The sequence below is a fragment of the Molothrus aeneus genome, chromosome 1, assembly GCF_037042795.1.
Source record: "Molothrus aeneus isolate 106 chromosome 1, BPBGC_Maene_1.0, whole genome shotgun sequence".
NCBI lineage: Eukaryota > Metazoa > Chordata > Aves > Passeriformes > Icteridae > Molothrus > Molothrus aeneus.
In genome coordinates, this window is record NC_089646.1 from 43,182,513 (window position 1) to 43,202,725 (window position 20,213).

Consider the following 20,213-nt stretch of genomic DNA (forward strand, 5'->3'; position numbering starts at 1 on the left):
CTGAGGGATTAGGTTGTGCATTCCTTTGTGTGACTGTAGCACTTGCACAGCTATTGCCAGAACACTGATCTACAGGAAAAAAAGAAAACAAAACAAAACAATTTAAAGGAAAGGTTGCTTTGCTTTGTTGTCTGTCACCATTTTCTCCCCTGATTTTTTTTTTTTGTCTGGCCTCTAGTAAAGTCTATTTCAAGAGATTGTAAACCACAGACAGGATCATCTGTTAAAAATAGTAGTTGGCATTTGAGCCTGGGTGGCTTGAGGTCAGGGTGATATCCTGTCTACCTGTTTTGTGTGATAATTGCTCAGGGATGACTGCTGAAGGCAGCACAAGTCTTGCAACTTCGGGGAATTTTTTCAGCCAACCAAGTATTTCTTGTGTACAGTGGTCTAAATAGATGGGAGTTTATTTTGGAGTGATAAATGCTCATGCTGAGGTCTGCTGCCAAAACAGATGTGATATGGATGATGGTTATTGCCTTCTGGATGTGTTTTGGTATGACTTCTAGTAAAACAGTATGAATTTTGCAGCTTTTGTCTGTTCTTGCTGGAAAAAATTATCTGAAGACTCTAATTTCTGTATTAGTAAATTAGCATGTGGGAATGGCTCTGCATTGACTTAGTTTCTATAAGAAATACATCTCAATTGCAGCAAACAAAAAGTTGTACTACTCAACAAGAAATTTTGCTGCCAGGATGTGAGAGAAATGTCCATCTCTTTTAGCTGTGTCTGGTTGTTTGGTTTCTGTTTTGTTGTTGTTGTTTGGTTTGTCTTGGTAGGTTCTTTTAATTTGGTGAAGTGTGCTAATGGCTTGTTCTCAAAGGAGGATTTTATTGCTGTGAAGTATAATTGACATAGTCCCTATTCCTGCTGCTACCTAGACTATTTCCTTCGAGGAATGGACTGAGCCCTTCATTAGTCCAGGACACCGCCTGCAACATTTTTGGTTAAGTGTAGCAGGTGTTATTCACCTGTGCTGTGGAGTTGTGTAATTTGACTAGGAAAAATGTTGAAGGGTCAATAGTTATTTTCAACATGTCCCTTAGGAGGATGACTGTCTAAAAAGTATCTGTGAGCATGCAAAGGTGGACAAGGTCAGCCTAGAACTTTCTTCCAGAGCGTGTTCCTGGTATTGAGGACAGGCTGTGGGTGTGGGGCTTTCTGGGAACTGGGAGAACATGTCCAGAGCAGCCCATCAGCCAGGTGAAACTCCTACCCACATGCCTTGTCTGTGCTTATGCCAGTATGAATGCACAAGATGTGCTTTCAGAACTAGACTGCCAATCCCTTGCCAGCAGTCTGGAAACTTCTGCTTAAGAACATTGGCTGCTTTGGTGGTGATTGCATGAGACAAGGATCCAGTGTTTCTCCTGAACATGCCTGTTGCATCTGTGTGTGCTGAATGTTGATTATCTTGGATCATTAAAAAAAGCCACTAATGCAGGCGGTGTCTCTCTTCCAGGGTGTATTCATGGGAGTTGTTCCTTGCTTCTATATTTAATTCCAGCAAAGCAGGCTGCTGCCAGGTGCAGATGAGCATGTAGAGCCTCTGTAAACCTGGAAGCCAGCTGTAAGCCCTAGACTCGCTGACTCACTGCCTAAGCTCTCAGGATGCAGGTGCATAGAGCAGGGAGGATTACCTCAGTGTTTTTCTCTCTTAATAAGATCTTCTACCTTTGAAATAAAAACCTGGACATATTCTATCATCCCCTCTTCCAGAAAGCAACAGCTTAATAATTTCAGCCACAAACAACTGCAGAGCTAACAAGCAGATGGCGGTGAATGCCCAAGAAGGCTGTGCCTGGATGGTATTAGACTGAACCATGTGTCATGCTCTGGTGCCACAGACTTGTTAATTAGTGTGAGTAACTCCAAACACACCAGCATCTCTCAACAACCACATGAAAAACAAAGGAGGGGCAGAAGGCTTGGGGTAGTGTCTGCCATGCAATCTCTGCACCCAAGTGAGCATCACCTCCCTGTTCCTGTAAGGCAAGGAGCTACATTGATTAAAACCAGCAAGGAGACCAGCTGGTTTCAGATGACTGACTGCACTGTGGCAGTGATCAGCTCAGAGAGAATATCCTTGCCCTCATTTCTCAAGATCCTGGTTACAACCTAGGTGGGAGCTGCCAGAGAACAGAGAAGAGCTGGCAGCTGATTGTTCAGACCCGTTCAGTACTGGCCTTAACAGTGTTTAAGGGAACTGTGTGTTCAGAAATGTTCTTTCTCATTTCCTTCCACAGCTCCCAAAGAAGGGAGGTGGGATTCTGCCTTGAGGAGTCCAGCTGTCTGCATGCTGGTGAAGGAAGCAGCTAATGAATGAGCTCTTGGTTGTGCCCTGAACCTTCTGGCTCTTTGAACACACTCATGACCCTGTCTTAAAGGAGTTGCACATGCCACCTAACTTTAGCACAGAGCTAGATGTCTCTGGAAGCATGCTTTGTAGGTCTGCTCTTATTTCCTGAGCCTTTTTTTAGACTACATAGGAATGTAACACACAACCAGGAGTCAGGTCAGTTCTGCAACAATTTGGCTGTTAGAAGAGAAGGGGTGGATGCATGTGGGGGACCAAAAAGCCCAGCACAAGAATAAAACACCTAATCAAAAGCAGAGACTAAGCTTCACATGGTTTTAGTGTTCCATAGGCATTTCATTAGTTATGCAGCGGGGAGGAAATGGTTTGTGTTTCACAAAACTCTAGCAAGGCTTGTTTTCACCTTTTCCTCCCCTCTGCCTTCTCCATCCAGTTAAAAATCTTTCAATCTGCTTTTGAAAAAACAAATTCTAACTCATGTTCAATTATATAGCTTTATAATAAACTGCTTAAAGAACTAAAGAGTATTTCAGACTCTTGAGAGACTGTATTTTTTGATGTAAACAGTCATCATGATTATATAGCTCAGTCCTTGTAGATGTGTCAAAATGAGGGCACACCCATGGCCTTGGATTTTAGAAGTTGTTTAGAAAAGTATAGCTAGAAGGGGTTTCTGGAGTGTTTTTACTACTTTTCAGTTCTGGTTTGGATCAGAGTTTTTAGGTTGTTGAGAGAGGGGAAAGAAAGGTCATGGTCCTTAAAAAAAGCAAACAGAACCCTTACACCCTCCTCCCCCTGAGTTGCATCACTAGTCTGTTTATTCAGGAAAATAAATGCATCTGAGTATCTAGGAGAACATTCAGCATCACTGCAAAGTTTTTTCAGAAACGTTCTTCAGATTTTGAGAAACTAGGAAAAATATTATGATATTTGATTGAAATAGTGGTTGTACAGGACCTTTGGAGGTCATCAGATCCCAACTTTCTGCTCAAAGCAGAACTGTCACATTGCTGGATTGCATCAGCCATGGTTTTGCCACGTCTTGAAGACTGCCAGAGATGAGGATTTGAAACCTGTCTGTGTAACCTGTCTGCAGGATTGGCAGCCATGGCTCTCTTAGTTTAGCCTAGGACATGGTTTGCATTACTCCCAGTGAGACTGCACCTTCTCAGCTTTCTCAGCCTGACACCTGTTGTAATGTGCAGGTCCTTTTGACAGGGCTGACCATGGGATTGTTCCACCCCAAGTGCAGGAGTCCACAGGTCTCCTTGTAAAGTGCCTTTTGGCCCAGCCAGGTTTCCCAAGGTCCATCTAGGCTGAAGTTCTGCCTTTTCAGCCACCTCCTCTGACTTAGTGTCATTTGCAGATTTGCTGTGGATGGAGCTGTGCCAGTGCCCAGGTTGTTGTTATTTGTTTGGATGTTGAGCATGATGAGCCCTTGTGCTGGCATCTGGGCTGCTGCTCTTGTTCCTTCCTGCCAGCTGAATTAAAACAGGTTGAGGAAAACTGAAGCTGAAGTAGCAGCACTCAGTGGCTGGTTACTGTGAGCTGTGCAATGAGCACTCAGCTGCCTTCACCCCGGGGGCTTCTGAATCTCTGAATCTGCTGCAGGGCTGGGGGAGATGGGGATGCTGTGGTCAATGAGTGATGATCCTGCTGTCCCCATTCCTGCCAGAAGCTTGTGCTGAGTGCCCTGGTGCAGTCCCTGCACTCAGAGGGATCCCTGAAGACAGGCAGTGCCACAGCAGCTCTGGTGGGCGATTGATGGAGTAAAGTTCCTGTTTCAAAACACGTTCCCTGTTGTACTTTGCACAGCAAATTAACGTGGGATGTTGATACAAGAAGGAAAGGGGGCCAGAATGAAAACATCTGAAACTTGATTCCTTCTGGAGAGTGGGACTGGAACACAGTTAATCATTATCTATTTGCTAGTAAGCAAGTACATGCTTGCTGGTGGCAATTAAACTATTGTTTTAAAGATTAATGGGTGGGAGAACATTGGTTTCACAGTAACAAACAAGTGCTTTCTAGAGCAAAGGCCTTGGGCCAGCACGTGGGGTGCTGCTGCCTTGTTCTGACCAGCAGCTGTGTGTTCCCTTCATGTTCCAGCTTATGGTGATTTTATAAACAGAAATTGTTCGTGTCTTTCATTGGCAATAAGTCAGAGATGCTGAAATAAAGTGGATGTCAAGGCCTTGGCAGTGCAGGATGGGACAGATTCACTTGGATAAATAAGAAGCCAATTTTGAAAATATCTGCTCTTTGCTGACTGATGTTTCTAATGGGAAAATTTCTAGTTGTGCTGTGACGTCCTTTTCATTTAATATCAATACTTGAGGTCTGGTCCTCTGGTGAGGCTGGCCAAGGGGAGAAATTCTGCATAGGCTTCTCTCCACAAAATGAGCCCTCTACATCTATTTGGGGAAGCCTGGCTGGGCTGTGAGCTGTGTGCAGGTGTGTTCACGTGTCAGGGGCTGAGCAGTGCCTACCAGGGGTACGTTAGATGTTGGCTAACCTCAGAGGAATGCTATAGCTGTGTTGTACCATGTTTCAGTGTCAGTGATACTGTGCAGAAACAAAAACAAAAATCAGAGATGAGATGAAATGCGAAATGAGATATGTTATAGGTTCAAGATATATGTGGGAAGGTGGAGAAAAATCTTCTATTAGCAACTGGGCAAGATCTTGACTACAAAGAGGGTTTGGGTCAATAGAAGCTAATGTAGACTAATCAGAAAATTGTATTTCATAATTAAAGAGCGCACAATTTTCTGCTTCGAAAGTGGACAAGCAGATGTCAGTATGTTGCTGGCAGTTCCAGAAGGACTACATTTAAAAAGTGCCTGGTTTTGTTTTCTGTTAGCTTGCCATGGCCTAGTGTTTTTTTAATTTCCAGCTGACAACATAAATCTGTCTGTTGTGCTTGGTTCCCTTCTGTGCAAGGCCCTGGGTAGGCTAAGCAGAGGACTGCCTATGGGGATGCAGCTTTTGTCCCCCAAAAGGGATTTGTCAGGACTGAGCATCTTTCAGCAATATATTAATAGCTTGAAGTTATGAATTCTGCCAGTACCCCTTTAATTTTACATAATTTATTTTCTAAGCTGACACATTTTATACCACAGTGCAGGATTTGCTTCTGTGAGTGCTGCTACTGCATGTCACTTCTGGGTCTTTGGGAGCTGCCTGGGAAGTTCAGGGCTGTGCCTGTCAGAGCCAGGGAGATCAGGGATGTGGATGAGCTGGTGAGGGGAGGTCACATGTGCAGAACAGCACAGGGTGGAGAGCGGTGTAAAGAGAGCTCTTGGCCATGAGGAGGGGGCTGAGTGGACAGAGCAGCACTTCTGCATGTGCTGCTGGTTGTAGGGAAGGGATTTAGTGTCATGGGAGATGTGTTTGTAGCTGCTTGCTTGTAGAAGACTGAGTTGCAGAGGAGGGACAAACACAGTGGCAGGAAGAGCTGATGCTCTGTGTGGACAGTGTGTGCCAGATGTGCTGTGACAGTGGGATTCTCCTCAGCTTCATTCTCTGTGGTTGACTAATTGTGTTTCTTTAGGACTCCCATTTTATATTTTCCACTGATGCAGGGAGTGTCTGCAGTGGTGAAGGCACTCAGCTGAGTTTCCTGACAGAAAGTACTGATCATGAATGACAAGGAGCACTGTCACCCTGGCAGTGGGAGCTGGGGCATGGGTACCCCAGTTCCCAAAGTGTCAGGGCTTGCTCATTTTCAAAAAGAGGCTTCACTGGACTGGCTCTTCTGACTGTAATGAAAGAAATCCTCACTTCTGTATTGGGTCGACTCCATCAAACACCAGTGATATGGTTGACAGGCAGAAAGTTGACATCCGGCTTGCCTCCAACCTCCCTCAGCAATTTTTGTCCTCATCCCTAGTACATTTTCTCTCATTCTACCCCAAGGCTAAGCCTCTCTCAACTCAAACACGAGTTTGTGATGAAAGACAGCCTAGTTTTCAGCCGTTCATTTGAATTTTGGATTTTAGTCTTGAGAGAAACAGCCACTGTCTAAAGTGGTGAAGGTTATGTGCAGTACAAGGAGGCTGGATGGAGAGGTGAGCTCCTGCTGGTTTCTCTGTGGTTTTCAAAGCACATAAAGAACATGGCTACTCTCTTTTCCATCAAATGGAATGACCTGAAGGCTTAGGACTGAGAGCAACCTGTTTGGTGATGGTGCAGAACAACTTGTATGTGCTGGAGGCAGTTTTAAATGAGGGCTAATTATTGGGTAACTGTACTAGAAGACAAAAGAAAGTCTTGGAGTATTCTTCTTCACATTGGCAAAGCCACAAACCTGTTGATGTTTTCCTAATGACAAATGTATCATTCTTTACCTGAGCAGTTGTTTTTTTTTTTTTTTTTTCTTTCTCAGACTTTCAATAAGCTGCTTAAAGTAAAGACTGTAGACTGACTTCAGATAACTGTTGGAGCTAAATTGCTATTTGGACTAACTATGTTAGTCCAACTAACCATAGTTAGTCCAACTATGTTAGCCTAACAGTGTTTACAAATTGCCAGTGCAGAGCAGTGTTCAACAAATGCAGCTGGGAGGGAGTGCTTAGGTGTGATTTTGTTTCAGTTTTCCATTTACCCACACAGATAGAGGGCATGAATCTGAATGGATTATGGACCTACAGTTGTGGGCTTGCCTGCTAACAGCTCCAGCTGTCACTGTCCTACAGGTCCAGGTGCAAGCAGAAATCTAACTAAATTGTAAATTTGGCTTCTGGGTTTTTTATCATAAAGACAGTTTTCCTTTTTTAGAGTCAATTGGCCATTAAGGCCTTCATCAGAAGGGCTGCTAGTACTGCAAGCTACCACTAAGTGTTGTTTTCCATGAAGATTAAATATCTCAGCTCCTAATGCTCTGCAGGCTTTTTGCTGGCTCAGATGTCTTGATCCCTGACCCAGGTATGTGTGCCAACAGAAACTTCCAAGTGCTGATGCATTATGGTGAGAAAACTGCACTTCTGTGCTTGCATTGCCACTGGGATCTGGCTGTACTGAGTTTCCAAAGCAGTTGCTCTCTGAGGAGGTTCTGGCTGTGCTTGGAATGGGTCTCCAGTCTGGTTTTGTGTGTTTGTAACTAATTTCTCACATGGGCAGGCCTGCTCATGCAGCAGAAGCTTCACAGCCTTATTGCTAGAAGCTGCTGGGGCCTGGCTCCCTCTCGTAGAGTCTTCATGAAAATTGGTCTTGCTCTTCCTCCAGGCATCCTCATCATTGTTCTGCAGTACTTGGTGCAGGCTCTCACTGGAGCCTTGTATTTTATTTCCTGTCTTAAACCATCTCAAACTACTTCTATGGAAACTTTTGGCCTTTATTTGTATTTGATTTCTTTACTAGCATAGGTCAAATTTACTGGATGGAAAAAAAAAAAGTTGTGAGATTCTACAAAATTTAGTAGATATTTTGGGGACTAAATTCAGACTTTTGGCTGTATTCAGGATTTTTGATGTATTCTTTGTTGGAAGCCCAGGTTGAGCCTTGTTTAAAGATCCTCAAGATGGCTTTTTGGATTGGTGAATTTTTGTGCTTGCTGGGTATCATGGTTTAGGTAAGTTAGTGGCTAAATAAAAATATTCTATGGTCAGGCTTATTCTGAATTTATAAAATGTATTAATATATTTGAAGCAGGCAGCTGATGACTGGGGTGGTGAGGAGGTGTAATGTGGGGTTTTTTTCAGAAAGGATAAGAGATAAAGAGATAACCAGGATGCTGTGCATGCACTAACCTTGGCCCAAAGGATCTATGCTGCCTTGGAATGTGCAGTTCTGCATGGAAATTAACACTTTTAGTGCCCTGCCTCTTCACAGATGCTGTAGGCAGGGTGATATGGTGTAAACTGCCTGGAAAACAACAAAGGGCATGGTTAGATGAACTTCTCTGTGGAAAACATCACCAGCCACTTAAGAAGGAAATGCATCAGGGACCTTGGTTGGAAGGAAATTACTGCTCTGATTGTGATGATTTTGATTTCCCTCTCCAGCTAGTAAGTGAAGGACCTCTGACACATAATTCCTATTTTTGCATGGTTACCTTGGGGTGAAGTACCTCCATGTGAGAGAGGAAAGGAAGTAAGAAGAGCTTGCTGCTATTTCAGGACATGGAGAGGGAAACTTAGTACACTTTATTTCCTTTTGAGACTTGTGTTTAAATTAGGAGTCATCTCCTCTGCCATGGGGCAGGGAGGGAGGGCTTTTTCCATTACCTTTACAAATAACTGTGGTGTCTCAAGTGTGGAGGTATTTGCAACTGGTATTGAGAGGGTGTAGCCAGCTGTTTGCTGAAGAAATACACTGTTGTTCAACTTAATTTATATCAGGAATTTTTAGCCACTTCCCAAATGACCACCATTTCTTCAAGCTAAAACCTCCTCCTTCATTCATAAGACTTTGACATACAGAATACTACACTGAGGAAGATAAAGTCCTTTCTCATGTTTGATTGTCAGACTCCTTCTGCGTATATCATGATACCTAACGTTTTATTCATTATTTTGTTCTGTCAGCCATGTCTGGTCAAAGACATTTTTCATATGTATGTACTGGGTAATTCCAGTTTATTTTTGAAAAATCATTGAAGTGTAAATGAAAACTCTCTTCACAGTGCTGGATGTTCAGTTGATTGTGTGTGAGGCTTACATTGGAAGGGTTGTATTTCTGAGCAAAACAGCTCAAAAATATTCATTTAAATAAAAAATGAAATACCTAATGTATTTCTGTGAATATACCTAATGTAGAAAAATCAGGTAAAGATTTTTTTTTAAATTCCCTTGGTTATTCTTGTGTCTGTGTGCTGGGGACTTACTGTACCAGTTGTGTACCAGAGATAGCAAAGTAAAAAAACACCCAAAGAATTAAGCAATCACCATCTCAGAGAACTTGTTTATTCTTTATAGCATGCTAATAATTCCAAAATATTTCCTCAGCATGATTAATGGCATATCAGATAAAAATCCACCCTGACTAAACTCAGGGAGTGCTGTTCTCAGTGTATTCTTGCCATGCCACTAGTTTGCTATTTCACTTTCTTTTGGTTTGCTCATCAGTGATTAAACCTGCATCATTTGGTATTATCTCTCAGCCAGGTGCTTATTTGTAAGCCATCAGCTACAAATTAAATTTCTTGGCAAATGACCTCTTTGGGTGGGAACTGCTGCTTTGGCAGGACTTACTGCAGTGAGAAATCTGTCATTTCAAATAAAAGTTTGGGAAACAGTGACGCCGGTGTGACTCTTCATAAAAGTCTTGGGATTTGTGTCACAGATCTTCTAAATGTGACTGTGAGGGTTCCTTTGTCTCTAATCCCAGACTTTTTTTTTGCCCCTTTAGGCTCAGCTGGAGGCTCAGAGGGCGACTCAGGACTTCCAGAGGGCCACGGAAGTGCTGCGTGCTGCCAAAGAGACCATTTCCCTTGCAGAGCAGAGGCTGCTGGAGGATGACAAGCGCCAGTTTGACTCTGCCTGGCAGGAGATGCTCAACCACGCTACTCAGAGGGTAACACCAACTTGCCCCAGCACCTGCCTTTTCCATATTTTGTTTCCCCTGTGGTCTATGAGGCCCAGTTTCTGAAAGACCAGATTTTCCTTTTGGTCCAGATACATGAGAGGTAGGAAATGAAGCCATGGAAATGGTGAAGCCTAAGCCTGAGTGGTCTGGGCCTTGGCTGCTTCTGGGACAATTCTAGTTCTCTGCCTGGTGGTGCTGGAGTAGTGGAGTAGCTCTCTACAGAAAATAAAAAAAAAGCTATTACCATCTATTTTACAGGGATAAACAATGTCTTAAGGCATGTCTGCATTTGGAATTGTGCCAGAATAATTGCATGGGGATGCCTATTCCTGAATATGTGTGTTATGGGAGTGTTTACCCTGGCAAAACAGGGACATGTTCCAGTTTTAGTACAACCTGTTGTTTGTATGGACTACATTGAACAAGTCACTTTGCTTCAGAAATGCGTGTTTGAATGTGGAATTACTCAAAATCGTGTGTTGCATTTTAAGCTTGCATGCTGCTTTATCCTGAATTAACTTTGGAATTTAGACAAGGTCCTACCTCCTTTGTAAAGTCTTCTTAAACCTACAGAAGAGATGCACTAACAAAGAAAGACAGTATTCTTTCTAGCAGATGTCAGGAAGAATTTTCCTGTCATTTGTCTTCTCGCTGTTAAAAGAAACCTTTCTGGCTTTTTTTTTAACATAAAAGAACCAAAAATCCAAGTTAAAAACCTTTGTTCTACATATACTTAATATGCCAGTGAAGCTGAACTTGCTATTCCAAACATGCTATCCTGCCATACAATGCTCATATTGTCTTGCAGCCCTCAGTGCAACAGTTGCTCTGTTCTGTTGCAGAAGCGTCTCAGTCATAAAAAAGCGTCTATTTCAGAGTGAATTTTGAAATCCAGCTGCCTGATGAAGAAACAGGGAAGAGAAAGGATGTTGCCTGTGTGTAGGGGGAGAGATAGAAAACCTGGTATATATTAATGAGAAAATGAACTCCAGGGTACTGTTTGTGTTACTGTCCCTGTTATAATTTGGTGTTTGCAGATGTGGTGACCTCTGTGTTTATGAGGGGAGCCCCACCTTTGCAGTGTGTGTGTGCCAGCTGTCATTTTTCCTGGCTGTAATCCCTACTCCATGCGAACAAAGTCCAGAAATAGATAATTTTTGATTCTCAGAATTGATAGATGAGAAAACCAGAAGTGTCTAAGGAGTTGCTTAGAGCTCCTGACTGCTAAACTGCTGAGTTTTGGTGGACAGTGACAGCAATCACATCTGCCACCTACCTCTCTCTAGCTGGCAGAGCAAAAACTTGTGTTGGGGTAGGTGACAAAAGAAACAATGGCAACTTGAGAGTACAAATGAATTCTTCTTTTCCTTGGATATTTCATAGGCATTCTTGAGTCCGTCTACAACCCTTGATCGTTCCCTGACAGCGTGTGAGAGGTGTGCACCTGAGATGAGCAAACCCAGGGATTCAGAGCAGCAGCTGGCAGTGTTTGGTGGAGTCCTGCTGGTGGTGTTGATAGGTGCTGTCAGTGATTGCAGGACAGCTGCTTGTTGGGGGGCTGGTTCAAGCCATAATGCCTCTGAGTTGTTACAGCTGAACAGTAAATGGGGTGCTCAGGTGTACTCACTGCAGCTGTAAAATCTCCTGGGCACTGAGTGGACTGTGTAGAGCAGCTGAGGGCTCCATGAATGGAAAACTTGGAAAGCAACAATTCCCAGTGCTTAAAATAGTCTGGGCAAACTCAGTTCCCAGAAAGCACCCATCTGCACCTTTGCATGGTGCAGCAGGTTTTGGGAGAGTTCCGTGGAAGTTTGTCTTGTGATTTTCACTGGCTGTGGTGGAGGTCTTAAGGCTGAGGCCAGAGCCAAGAAGGGTGAAAATGCTCTTGGAAGTCCTGACTGAGCACACCCAGCATTAGTTTGTTTGGAGTGCTTGACTGAGTTTTGTGTCTTCTCTAAGAGTGGGGTGAAAGCTTCCCTTGGCTTCAGTGCATGCAATTAATGAAGTGCTCAGTGTTCAGTGAGGCAAACAGAATGATTGGGATCTCAGGGAGGAGGAAACATTGGCATTGCCTACCAAGCTATGGGTGAAAAGAGGTTAGAGAATGAAATCTTTTAGAACAAAAGTTCTCCTTGACTGCCACAGTGTTGATGACAACTCAGATCATTAACTATAAATTACATTAGAAATCACTCATGGAAAAAACTGTTTCTGTGGGTGAAGGCTGAGGGTTAAGAAATAGACATCTTCTACTGGCACATATAAAATTGCTCTTGGAGAAAACTTTTGCACTCTGGTTATTTGGATTTTCTAGCTTTTTTTTTGCATGCATTTATAGATGACAATTGTAGTGGGCAGAGAATAATCTTGCTCCAGGCCTTTTACAGCAAGGACTCAAGTGCAGAAAAGCCCCTCTGAGCTAAATGTTAGAAGTGGGCAACTGATTCATTTGTTTCTCTTCTGATAGAAATGTCAGGCCAGAGTCAAGTGGTTTTATTTGCTGTTCTTAGGCTGAGAGAGCAGGCTTTACTGAATGAATCCGAAACTTGGAACCAAACCTGAGCCCTGTAGCTGCTTGGTAGCTGACAAACACTGTAAACAGAAAGCATAAAGAAAAAGGGTAGGCGAGAGAACAAACGAGAAACTGATTTTTTACACAGCTATGTGTGAAGATGTTGCCAGGTTACTTTTGCACTTCACCTGATGGATATAGACAAAGACTTGAGTTCCAGGGTACCGAACAGGAAATGCTGTTTCCAGACCCTCACTGGGAGGAAATAGAGATAAGGGTTGTATGTTGTAATTGCTTTTTGATGTCTTGATAGTCTGAAAAGCTATTAACACTATTTTTAATGTAACAAGCTATTGGGCTTCTGCAAACGAGATTTTTGTAGCCACTGATCTAGAAAATCATACAATTCAACTGTTGCAAAATGGGACAGTTACTGTAATATTGTTTTTCCTGGGTGAGCTGGGAGCATAATGTGTGGAAAATCTTTCTATTCATGGAACAGGCAGAACCAGCATGAACATGTACATGGAGTATAGGCTATCACTCAGAAATTTCTTTGCACCTCACAGTTTGAGCTATGTTTCCAAAGGAGGCTGGGAGCATAAATAGGAGCTGGATTCCTGCCTACCTGCCTGTGAAGATGCAACTAATCCCTGCAAATGTCTGTGCTTGAGCTAAGTGTTCACCACAGAGAAGCACTGGACTGTGGTGCAATCCTGCAAGTCAGGAGGCTGCTTTGCCCACTTCTACTCTTAACTTGATGTGTATTTTGGGGTAAAGTCCTGTGGGTTTTTTTCCTAAATGTCCATTTTTCCAGAGATCTGAGAAGTGTAATGACACTTAGATTGGAATTTAGCTCATGGTGTCATGTCTGGAACCTGGCTGTGTATCACCATTACTTGCCAAATTTCCATTATGATGAAAGGCGATCTGCTCAGTAAGTGGTGTCTGGAGAGCAATTTGTGTGGCCAGAGGGGCAAGTTCATTAAAAGATAAATTCTCTGTTGATTATAATGGAAATGTAGACAGGCTTGATGAGCTCTTAAGCTGCCTGGGGAGGAAGAGTACTGTTCACTCTTAGCCATTGGCTTACCAGGATTTTGGTAACTGCAGTGTCTCTTTAAAATTTGGAGACGATGTTTTTGCTAGTGGTACCAGCCTGTTTGTACCTTGAGTTGTAATGCTGCAGTTTGGGGTGCAGAGAGCAGGGCTATGAAAGAGAGTCCTGTGACAGGACCAAAGGATATTGAATTTTGGAGGGATGGAGGAAAAAGATCTTCACATTTATGCTTCTATTGAAAATAATTCATAAAGATGTACAAAAAGATAGTATTGACAGATGTGTTGCATCTAGTTTGACACAAGCTGGAGCAGAAAGGAAGAGCATCATGAATTTCAAGAGAAATTGCTAATTTCTAATTGCTGATGCAATCTGCAGTCTTAAAAAGGTTCTGCTTTTACAGTCTTTCCTGAGATATGTTGAGTTCATAAATTCTGGCAGGGAGAAGAAATGTTTTGGCTCTTGATCATGAGACATTTTAAAAAGGAGAGGATGAGGGGAGAGTAAAGAGGGAGGAGGCATGCTCCCTCTTGGATTAATTTGGCTTGTGAAGCTCCCTTTGATATTACACAGTGAAGTACCATCTGTCAGTGTAAAATGTGTGGGTGCTTTCGTGATGTAGAGAGGAGAGAGACTTCCTGCAGCTAGAAGAACTTAGAGGAAAAAAGGGGAGAAGAAAAGTCTATGAAAAAAACAACGAACCACATCTTTCCTTGTCCTGATCTCTCTGTCACTTTATCCTGCAAATGCAGTGATTTTTTGTGATCCCTTGTGTGGTTGATTCTCTCCTCCTGGTTTACTGATACTGCATTGTCTCCTTCCTCTCTTATTTTTAATTCTTCCCCTAGAAGAACAATCAATTTAATGTTTTGTGAAAGAAGCAGTCCTTCAGAGTAATTCTCTGGCTTAGATGGTCAGCTTTGCTCAGCTCCACTGATAAAATTTTTCTTTTGAATCTGTTATTATTACTGAAATTTTGCCTGGAGTCCATTTTTACTTCTGATTATGGAAACATTTTGGGTGGAACAAAGCTACTTGTACAGACTTATTGATGGTAAATACATACTCTACACTGACCCTTTTTTTCCAGACGAGGTTTCCAGGGTAGGAAGTAGAGGGTAGGGGAGGAGAGAAGAGGAATTGATCAATCCCTGTGTTGGGGGGTTTTGCCTGCTTTGTTTCCCATTACCTGTATCTTATAGCCTGTGCTGCCTGTGAGAGTGACTTAGTTCTGCCTGGGGTAGGTGATCCAGTAGACAGGCAAGAGCTACAGGAATGTCTGGTGGTTGTGTGGGTATCCTGGAAGTTCATCCATCCTGGTGTTTTTGTCCAAGACTATGTCCCCTGCTGACCTCAAGGGTGAGCTGAAAGGCAGGTACAATGTCAGGAAGCGAGATGTGTCTTGAGCAGCCTTTGTTTGAAGAGGTGTCATCCTCACTTATTTGTCTGCCTTTTTCTAAGTGATGCTGCTGCATCTCTGATGGCTTAAGAGCATCTACAAGGCAAGGTGGGTGGTAGAAGCACTTGGGTTAGACAAACCAGCTTATTTGGCAACTGTGACCGAGAGCTTGTTTACAAGTCCATATGACACTGCAATTTTTTCACCAAATGTATTATTAGCTCTAATAAAAAGGCTAGTGTAGAAAAGAAGTACTATCTGTCTTTTTCTAAGCCTTCTTAAGGAGGTGAGGAGTTAGGCTAGCTGGTCTTACATTGAACTTCCCAGCTGCAGAGGTGGCAGCATCATTTGCAGTTTGTTTCTGTCTGCCAGCCCTGATGGACACTTCTCCATTTAAAGGCTGTTCGGAAGGGAGGATGATCTCTCTTGCTTCTTCTTGTTTGAATGAAGTGCTTAAATGCATTTTGGCAGGTGATGGATCTCTGCAGAGGCACCTTACAATGCCCCAGGTAATATCCTGGCACCTTAAAATCCCCCAGGTCATATCCTCAGCCTCAGGCATGCACCTCGAGCTGCTGTCCCAGGAAAAGGGGACAGGCAGTCTCTGCAGACTTGGGTGGATAACGTGAGCAGGAGGACATAATTCCCACAGGAAAACAAGGCTGTAGGGGGAGAGAGAGATTTTGTTACATCACTGATTTCTCAAAAGCATGAAGTGTATAGCCTTTTCTTTCCCCTTTCTTTCTGAGCAAGGTAATGAATGTGGGTGTATATGGCTGGTAGCAAATTCCACATTTTGTCAGATATTTTGAGGCGTTTGCAATGTGTCATCCTCAAATCCCAGTTCTGCAGGGTTCAGCTTTTCTGTGATGTTTGATATGAGACATTTGAAAAATCAGCACAGTACTGGACACTTAACCTGCTTTATGACTCTGGTGTTGGTCATACTTATCATGTGATTTATCTCAGATATCAAAGTTTATGCTAATTTTGCCCTAAGAATGGATGAGAGGGACTGACACATAACTGAGCATTGGCAAATTCCAGTTGTTCCATTATTTTGTAGCTTGCAGAGTTTTTAAATTGCAGTTTCCTTGCCACACGAGAAAGAAGATGAGCCACCTTCTGTGCAGTCTTTGGAGACTGCAGTTTGATTTAAGGGACTTCCACGTTAAAACCAGCCTTGTCTGACATGTTTCACTAAGGCAAGTCTTTGCACCAACTGACTTTAAAGCAGTTGTTTGAGATAAGAGGCTGCAGTTTATTTTTCAGGATGCAGGAGAGAATATGTTATGAGCCTGATAGATTTTTTCCCCCCTTTCTTTGAAAATAGATGCCTTATATATATGAGAAAGTTGAAGGGTGTTGGGGTTGAGTATATTATTTTATACCTGATCAGAAGATCCTTTGAAAACCTTTATTTCTCACAGTTTAAAGTTCTCCAGCAATTCCTTTCTTCAATAATGAGTAGTGTGTGCAGATGAGCAAAAAGCGTGGCAGCAAGAGCTCCAAGTTGATGCTGATGGCTTTGGCAGTTTCACTCTTTCATTTAGGCATCAGAAAGGACAAATATGACAGTTTTCCTGAGAGGAACAGTGATCTGAGTGAGTCAGAGTTGGACATCTCTTTTCCTTGTTCAGTTCAGCCTGAGGGTTGGGAGGACTAGCACACCTTAAAAAAAAAAAAAATTAAAGCTTTGTGGGTGAGGTTATTTAAAATCAAGATATTTTGAATATTCTCTCTGCATATGTGAGCTCAGATGTAGTCTGGTGGTGGGAGCCAGGAGAAGCAAATTTATGTGAAGTTGTGCAGTAGTTGGTATCACAGCTGAGGCATTTCAAAATCCAGAACTGGGGAGAATCAAGTCCTGCCATTTTTGTGTGAATATCTTTATAGCTGCAAACAGGAAGCTTAAAAAAACCCACCTGCTTTCCCCTCATTGCCAGACCAACAAAGAAGTGTCACCACTTTCCTGACTTCAAAAAAATCGGTCCCCTCCCTGCCCGGATCTTGACTGCTAGCGCCCCAAATAGAACACATTTTCTGGGTTTTAGATGTAATTTCAGTATTTACTGTAAGCAGTAAAGAGTGCTTACAGTACACCTCTGACGTCTCAAATTTGAACAATAAAATACCCTGGATAAAATTACCGGCAAAGCATGGCTGTGGGATACCAGGAGTGCAGCTAATGGAGAGACATTTACTTTCCCAATGCTTGTGACAACCCTTTCAGTGAAAAAAATTTCCTAATATCCAATCTAAACCTCCCCTGGAGCAACTTGGAGCCTTTTCCCTGTAGCTTGTTACTGGGAGGAAGAGGCTGATTCTCACCTGGCTACAGCCTCCTTTCAGGAGGTTTTAGAGAGCAATAAGGTCTCCCTGAGCCTCCTTTTCTCCAGGCTGAACACCCCCAGCTCCCTCAGCTGCTCCTTATCAGACTTGTGTTCTAGATATCTTGATACATGAGGGTAGGAGGCTGGTCATCAGCATAACTCTCCTTGTCTGCATGGTGGGAGTGTCAGCTCAGGGCTTGAACCTTTGCATTTTCAGTGTTGCAACTGTGATTTCAGGCATGTCAGCTGGTTTTAAGAAAAGAGCCATCTTGGACACAGTTTTCTAGTGATTGGTTGTTCAGGCCAAACTGTGTTTGAGTCCTCCCTCTGTGGTGGTTGGTGTCCAGCCCTTTCCAGAGTGGTGGGGCTGCAGCTGGGAGCTGAGCAACCAGCAAGCTCTCTGCTGGGGATGTCAGGTTCCTGGGAGAGGAGCAGGAGGAAACAGAAACATTGCTATGTAACTGAGTGACCTCAGCTAGTGTTGCTCCACTTGTGAATATCTAACTGGGTTAAAAATGGATGTTCCCAAAAGCTTAGGGTCTTCTAAACTTCCTGTGAGAGAGATTGTGTGAAATGCTGTAACACCTTTGTCATAATTTACGCAATATTTGAAGACCTGCTGCTCTTTTTGGGAAAGACTTTTAAGTAGGTTCACTGGAAGTAATATTTTCTATACCCTCACTTTCCTGGCGTGAGCTGATAGGAGAGATTATGAAGTTGCTGTTAATTGAAATGATAAGAAGTGGATCACTGTGTCTTGCTGCTGAACCTGTTTTTTATCCCCCTCTTGAAGGTCATGGAGGCAGAACAGACCAAAACGAGAAGTGAGCTGGTTCACAAGGAGACTGCAGCCAAATACAATGCTGCCATGGGAAGGATGAAACAACTGGAGAAGAAGCTGAAAAGAGCCATCAATAAATCAAAGTATGTTTTATGTTTGGAGAGGAGTTTAGTGGTGAAAACTGTTTGGGGGAAATACCTGTCCTACGGGGTTTTTGGACTTGTGAAAGTGTATTGCTCTTTGGGTTCCTCTCTGTGTGTAGCAGCCTCACAGCACAATTGGCACTGGTATTTGTCCTTTTTGTCCTGAGTGTCTTTTGAAACACCTGACTTGATGGACTGGTGAACTGGGATAAGAAACCTTTTCTGAGCAGCATCTTGGTCTTGTTCTAGTGCACTGAACTCCTTGGTGGTGTGTGATTTGAGGAACAGGCACATGGGATCCACACAAGTGCTGTCTGCAGAGCTCTGTGTGGATGTTTCACAGCCTAGGATTGTTCACAGTTCTTATTTTTAGTTAGGAGAGCAACAAAGCAAGTGGCAGAAAGCTGAAAGGTGCGAGACTGCACGGGTGTAAGGTGCTGCACACAAGGCTTGTTTACTTCCTCCTGCTGCCATGGCAAAGCTGTGTGAGAGCTGTTCTTGGGGAAGGAAACACCCTTCAGTGGGCATAGCTAAGCAGCTTGTGTCATTAATAATTGTGTCTGCATTTACTCTGCAGTTTGGCTCTGTTGCAGAGAAGTGAAACAGCTTTTTGCTCAGAACCCGTTTAAAATTTTGGCCCTGTTTACAACCAATTCTTAATCCTCTTTATATTTCACAGTCTTTTTTTTTCCTAATATTTCCAGACTGTGGCTTGTCTAAACAATCTGCTTGTTGCATTTAGCTTTTAATCCCCTCCATCTAAAAATGACTTTTTGGTGAAATTGGTCCACTAAAAATCTATTTTGATTGGTGTTTGCTCAATTCAAGAAAGGATTAGCACTTCTCAAGCAAGATTCAAGCATGTTTGCTGAAACAGTGTAGTGGTGTGACTTCTAGAATGAGCTGCATGCTGTTTGTCTAGCACTGCACAAGGGCTGTGAAAACCATCATCAGTTCCCTAAATGACAGATCCCTCTGGATAAGGGCAATAGCTGAGAACAGTTTTGGCTGCCAGGAATGCCTTCCTTGCAATAAGATTTAAAATAAAGACCATTATTAACTTGCCAGTGGGGTCCTACACAGCTTTTTATCATGGTGTGGAGCCTGGTGGCCAGCTGCCTCTTGTGTGATGTGCATCTGAGTTTTCATTTCTTTGCTGGAACTTCCCTCAGAGGGGTGTCTTGTGTCATTCTCCTCGGGCCAAGCTGGTTTCCACTTCTGTGGAAGGATCCCAGTGTACTCTTTTGTCTCACAGCAGGGCTGATGGCAGCACAAACCATCTAGGTAGGGTGTTTTGGAGATCCTTTAATAAAGGGTGTACAGAAATGCCAGTTCTAACCTAGTACTGATGTGAAAGATGCCGGGTGGCATAAACAGTCGTGGATGTCTTTGAAGTTATGCTACATAGGGATGCTGGAAAGGTCAGTTGTCTCCCAGCATTGCAATTTTCCCATAAAGGAAAATTGCAGCTGAGCTGAAAACATTAGAGGTGTCAAGTGGCTACAGAAACTGCAAAATGAGGCTGCTGAATTTGCAGCTGTTTGTGTTGTAGGGTGTAGCTGGCCTCTAGCTGCTCTTCAGGAAGGATTTAATACCAGCATCCTGCTCTGACCCCCTCCCTGTGAGGTTTGGCAGCACCGGCTGTAATTTAGGCCTTTCTGACCATTTCTTCATCTTCTCTTTAAACTTATGGATAGACACACTGAATGAGTTGCTCTCTTTTGGGCAGAAAATGATTTGCATTTGCTGCTTGCTTCCGTTGGGATTAAGATGCTTAAAGCATTACTGTTTTGAAAGCAAGACTGGGGCATCCTGAGGAAAGTAATTTAGCTGATTTGCTGGGTAAAGTTGATGAGCAAATGATTATTGGGTAGTTTTGTTTTGGTTTTGCTTTTTAGTTTTTGGGTACTTACTTGCTTGTGATTTATGAATGTGCATAGGCTGCACGTTCTTAACAGTTACCAGATCTTCTGGCTCAATGCCTCTGAGCTGTAGGATAATGAACTTGCCTGTGTTAGCTGTTTTTTGGAAGTCACTTTCTGCTCTGGTGACTTGGGCAAAATGCCTTTCACTCATGCTGTCACTGACTTGAAAAGCACTTTGTCAGTGCAGTGCCCTGGGCTCAGCTGTAGGACACCAG

General features: G+C 43.1%; 1 protein-coding gene across 1 annotated transcript in view; it reads left to right on the top strand.

Annotated features, from left to right (window-relative positions):
- The window catches only part of SH3BP5 (SH3 domain binding protein 5), a 51,288-nt gene that overhangs the window by 21,695 nt on the left and 9,380 nt on the right, over nucleotides 1–20,213 (top strand). The window contains exons 4-5 of the mRNA XM_066555878.1: nucleotides 9,669–9,833; nucleotides 17,943–18,073. Of these exons, the coding sequence (XP_066411975.1) occupies nucleotides 9,669–9,833; nucleotides 17,943–18,073 (296 nt within the window). The remainder of the gene's footprint in view (nucleotides 1–9,668; nucleotides 9,834–17,942; nucleotides 18,074–20,213) is intronic.